General features: G+C 46.0%; 1 protein-coding gene across 1 annotated transcript in view; it reads right to left on the reverse strand.

Moving 5' to 3' along the window:
• LOC137383471 (proteasome subunit alpha type-2) overlaps positions 1 to 4,823 on the reverse strand; it is a 34,459-nt gene extending 29,636 nt beyond the window's left edge. Inside the window, exon 1 of the mRNA XM_068056435.1 lies at positions 4,657 to 4,823. Within this exon, the coding sequence (XP_067912536.1) occupies positions 4,657 to 4,697 (41 nt within the window). The 5' untranslated portion in view covers positions 4,698 to 4,823. The remainder of the gene's footprint in view (positions 1 to 4,656) is intronic.
• Between the last annotated feature and the right edge of the window lie 194 nt (positions 4,824 to 5,017).

Raw genomic sequence — 5,017 nt, forward strand, 5'->3', positions numbered from 1 at the left:
AGTGGAGATTTAATAGACGTGTACAAGATTATGACAGGCTTAGATAAATTGGACAGGAAAAAATTGCTCCCAGTAACTAATGGTGCAAGGACTAAAGAACACAGATTGAAGGTTTTGGGCAAGAGATGCAGGGGAAATATTAGGAATAACTTTTTTTAAATGCAGCAAGTGGCAATGACCTGGAACGTGCTGCCCACCAGGGTAGTGGAAGCAGAGAAAATCAAAGCCTTCAAGAGGAAATTGGATCGCCACTTAAAGGAAATAAACTTGCAGGGCTACGGGGATTAAACGGGGAGTGGGAGAGCCAGCATGGACTCGACAGGCTGAATGGGCTCCTTCTGTGCCATAAATGACTGACTAAGTGGCAAATAACATTCGTGCCACACAAATGCTAGGCAACAACAATTTCCAACAAGAGAATCTAGCCATCGCCCCTTGACATTCAACAGTATCATCGCTGAATCTCCCATCAACATCCTGGGGGATTATCAGACCAGAAACTTAATATAAATACTGTGGCTACAAGAGTGGGTCAGAGGCTGGAAATTCTGTACCTCCCGATTCCCCAAAGCCTATCCACCATCTAAAAGGCACAAGTCAGGAGTGTGATGGAATACTCTCCACTTTCCTGGATGAGTACAGCTCTAACACTCAAGACATAGGTTGAAAGAGGGATGAGGTCCTGCAAAAAAAATTTAGGGAACTAGGCAAATTAAAAAGTAGGACCTCAAAGGTTGTAATCTCTGGGTTCTTCCAGTGCTACGGGCTAGTGAGTATATGAATAGGAGGTTAGAGCAGATGAATGCATGGTTGAAGAGATGGTGCAGGAGGGAGGGCTTTAGTTTCTTGGATCACTGGGCCTGTTTCCAGAGAAGGTGGGACCTGTGCAAGATGGACGGGTTGCACCTGAATGGGACCAACATCCTTGCTGGGAGTTTTGCTAGTGCTGTTGGGGGGGGGGGGGGGGGGGAATGGGGGGGGGGGGCGGGGTTTAAAACCAATTTGGCAGGGGGATGGGATACAGAGTGGAAGTACATTAAGGGGTGATGTACATTCAAATAGAAAATAGAAGCGAAGTCAGTCTGGAGGGCAGAGTAAATGTAGACCTATTAAGACTCAAGCAAATAATGCAAGGCTGGATTGTATCTATTTTAATGCAAGGAGACTTACTAATAAGGCAGATGAATTGAGGGCATTGATTAACACATGGGATTATGATATTATTGCTATCACTGAGACATGGTTGACAGAAGGGCAGGACTGGCAGCTGAATATCCCAGGGTATAGAATCTTCAGACGTGATAGGGGAGGGGGTAAAAGAGGAGGTAGCATTGCACTGTTAATTAAGGAGTCAATTACTGCAGTAAGGAGTGATGATATCTTAGAAGGTTCCTCTAAGGAGGCCATATGGGTAGAACTGAAAAACAAAAAGGGGGCAATCACTTGGCTGGGAATGTACTACAGGCCTCCAAATAGTCAGGGAGAGATAGAGGAGCAGATATGTAGACAAATCTCAGAGATGCAAAAATAATAGGTAATATTAGTAGGGGATTTCAACTTCCCCTATATTAGAGGGGATAGTACTCGTGCAAAAAGCTTAAAGGGGTGTAATTCTTCAACTGCATTCAGGAGTGCTTTGTCAGCCAGCATGTAGAGTCCTACAAGAGAAGCGGTACTGGACTTAATCTTAGGGAATGAAGCCAGACAAGTGGTAGAAGTGGCAATGAGGGAGCATTTTGGGGATAGTGACCATAACTCTAAGATTTAAGGTAGTTATGGAAAAGGACAAAGATGCACCAGAAATAAAAGTACTGAATTGGGGGAAGGCCGATTTCAATATAAAACGGGATCTGACCAAAGTGGACTGGGAGCAGCTTCTTATAGAAAAGTCTACATCAGACCACTGGGAGTCATTCAGAAAGGAAATAGTGAGGGTTCAGGTCCAACGTGTTCCCATAAAGGTGAAGGGTAGGACCAACAAATCAAGGGAACCCTGGATGTCAAGGGATATAGAGGATTGGAAAAAGAAAAAAAAAAAGAGGCATATGGCAGATTCAGAGCGCTGAAAACAGCAGAGGCCCTAGAGGAGTATAGAAAGTATAGGGGAGTACTTAAAGTAATTAGGAGAGCAAAGACGGGGCATGAAAAATCACTGGCAGACAAGATAAAGGAAAATTCCAAGGTGTTTTACAAGTATGTTAAAAGGGAAAGAGGATAACCAGGGAAAAAGTGGGACTCATTAGGGATCAAAGAGGCATTGTGTGTGGAGCCGGAGAACATAGGCGAGGTTTTGAATGATTACTTTCCATTTGTGTTCACTATGGAGAGGGAGGATGTAGGTATAGTGATCAGGGAGGGAGATTGAGATATACTTGATCAAATTAGCATTGAAAAGGAGGATGTTTTAGCAGGCTTAGAGGTGGATAAATCCCCAGGCTCAGATGAGATGTATCCCAGGCTATGTGAGGCAAGGGAGGAGATAGCAGGGGCTCTGACACAAATTTTCAAATCCTCTTTGGCCACAGGAGAGGTGCGAGAGGACTGGAGGACAGTGAATGTGGTACCATTATTCAAGAAGGGTAGCAGGGATAAACCAGGTAATTAAAGGCCTGTGAGTCTAACATCAGTGGTAGGGAAATAATTGGAAAAAATTCTGAGAGACAGGATTAATCTCCACTTGGAGAGGCAGGGATTGATTAGGGATGGTCAGCACAGCTTTGTCAGGGGGAGATTGTGTCTAACAAATTTGATCGAATTTTTCAAGGAGGTGACTAGATGTGTACTTGAGAGTAAAGCAGTCGATTGATCTACATGGACTTCAGTAAGGCTTTAGATAAGGTCCCGCATGAGAGATTGGTTAAGAAGGTAAGAGCCCATGGGATTCAGGGTAATTTGGCCAATTGGATCCAAAATTAGCTTAGTTGCAGGAGGCAGGGGGTGATGGTCGAAGGTTGTTTTCGCAAATGGAGGACTGTGACCAGTGGGGTACGACAGGGATCGGTGCTGGGACCTTTACTGCTTGTAGTGTATATTAATGATTTAGACGTGAATATAGGAGCTATGGTCAGCAAGTTCACAGATGACACAAAAATTGGTGGCGTCGTAAATAGGGAGGAGGAAAGCCTTAGATTACAGGACAATATAGATAGGCTGGTAAAATGGGCGGTGCAGTGGCAAATGGAATTTAATCCCGAGAAGTGTGAGGTGATGCATTTTGGGAGGACTAATAAGGCAAGGGAATATACAATGGATGGTAGCACCCTAGGAAGTAGAGGGTCAGAGGGACCTTGGGGTGTTTGTTCATAGATGACTGAAGGCAGCAGCACAGGTAGATAAGGTGGTTAGGAAGGCATATGGGATACTTGCCTTTATTAGCCGAGGCATAGAATATAAGAGCAGAGAGGTTATGTTAGAGCTGTATAAAACACAGGTTAGGCCACAGCTGGAGTACAGTGTACAGTTCTGGTTAGCACACGAAAGGAAGAATGTGAATGCACTGGCGAGGGTGCAGAGATGATTCACCAGGATGTTGCCTAGGCTGGAGCATTTCAATTATGGAGACTGGATAGGCTAGGGTTGTCTTCCTTAGAGTGGAAAAGGCTGAGGGGGGACCTGATTGAGGTATACAAAATTACAAGAGGTATTGATAGGATAGATAGTAAGGAACTTTTTCCCTTAGCGGAGGGGTCAATAACCAGGGGGCATAGATTTAAGGCAAGGGGCAGGAGGTTTAGAGAGGAGTTGAGGAAAAGAAATTTCACCCAGAGGGTGGTTAGAATCTGGAACACACTGCCTGCAGTGTGGTAGAGGCAGGAACCCTCAACATTTAAGCAGTATTTAGATGAGCACTTGAAACGCAACAGCATACAAGGCTCCGGGCCAAGTGTTTGAAAATGGGATTAGATTGGATGGGTGCTTGATGGTCGTCGCAAGCACGTTGGGCCGAAGGGCCTGTTTCTGTGCTGTATAATTGTATGACTAAGTAGTCAAGAAAGTTAAGGGAGAAGAGAAGGTAAATCCAGATGACGATTTTAAGTTAAAATGCAAAAAGTAGGACAAGTTGAACACGGGATCAGCCATTTACTCATCTGTAGTTTTTCTTTTGAACTCATCACAGGTAAGTGAAACCACAGCTTTCCTCCGGTACGAGAATTTTTTTCTTTTTGACAAGACCCTGACTTGGGACATACATCGTCACTGGGTCAAGATGCTGCAACTAGGAGGGTTCCGGGAGAAGGCCCAGAATTAACTTTCCAAAATAATCAATGCGATCTAGTCAACTCTGCCCAAAGTTTACCCCGACCGGACCATTAACGTGTCTTCATCAACAGCAGAACACCGCTTCCATACCGAAAGCGAAACCAAATATTTCCACAGTTCGCCCATGGGCCTTTGCCGTGATGTTTGTCCAATTCTTTGGGGAAAATACAGATTCGCTGAGACAAAGCTCAAAGGAGCCTACTGTAAACCAGCGACCCGAGGGCCTCCCGCACGGAGCAACCTGACGGCAGACAACAGTAATGACTCTGCAACTTAGTGCGTGGAGGTAGCCTCAAACTTGAACAAGCTGAGAGCCAGCGAACGGCAACTACCATCGCCGAGGGGGGGGTTCTTACTTAGTGAGTAAAGGAATGAGGGCTTGGACACCCCGCTTACCTGAACGTGGTGAGCGAGAAGCTGTACCCTCGATCCGCCATCTTTACACCGCTCACGCACTGGAATGCTGGGAACGGTAGTTTTGCTCGCGACTTGCGTCATATCCTGCGAACCCAACCTTCCACAGCCGCTTTTCCGTCGTCGGTTTTTATTTCAGATTTCCAGCATCCGTAGTATTTTGCTTTTATTTCTGTCGTCGGAACCCGCACGGAAATGACGAATACCGGCATGCCCAGCTCTGAAATCCTTGGGACATTCGCGCGCGAGGGGCGCTGGGAGTTGTAGTCTGACCGTGGGGTCAGGCGCCTCTTGGCCGGGGGGGAGGGGAGGGGAGGAGAGGAGAGGTGAAGGTCACGTGCCG

This window comes from Heterodontus francisci, chromosome 2 (assembly GCF_036365525.1).
Source record: "Heterodontus francisci isolate sHetFra1 chromosome 2, sHetFra1.hap1, whole genome shotgun sequence".
NCBI lineage: Eukaryota > Metazoa > Chordata > Chondrichthyes > Heterodontiformes > Heterodontidae > Heterodontus > Heterodontus francisci.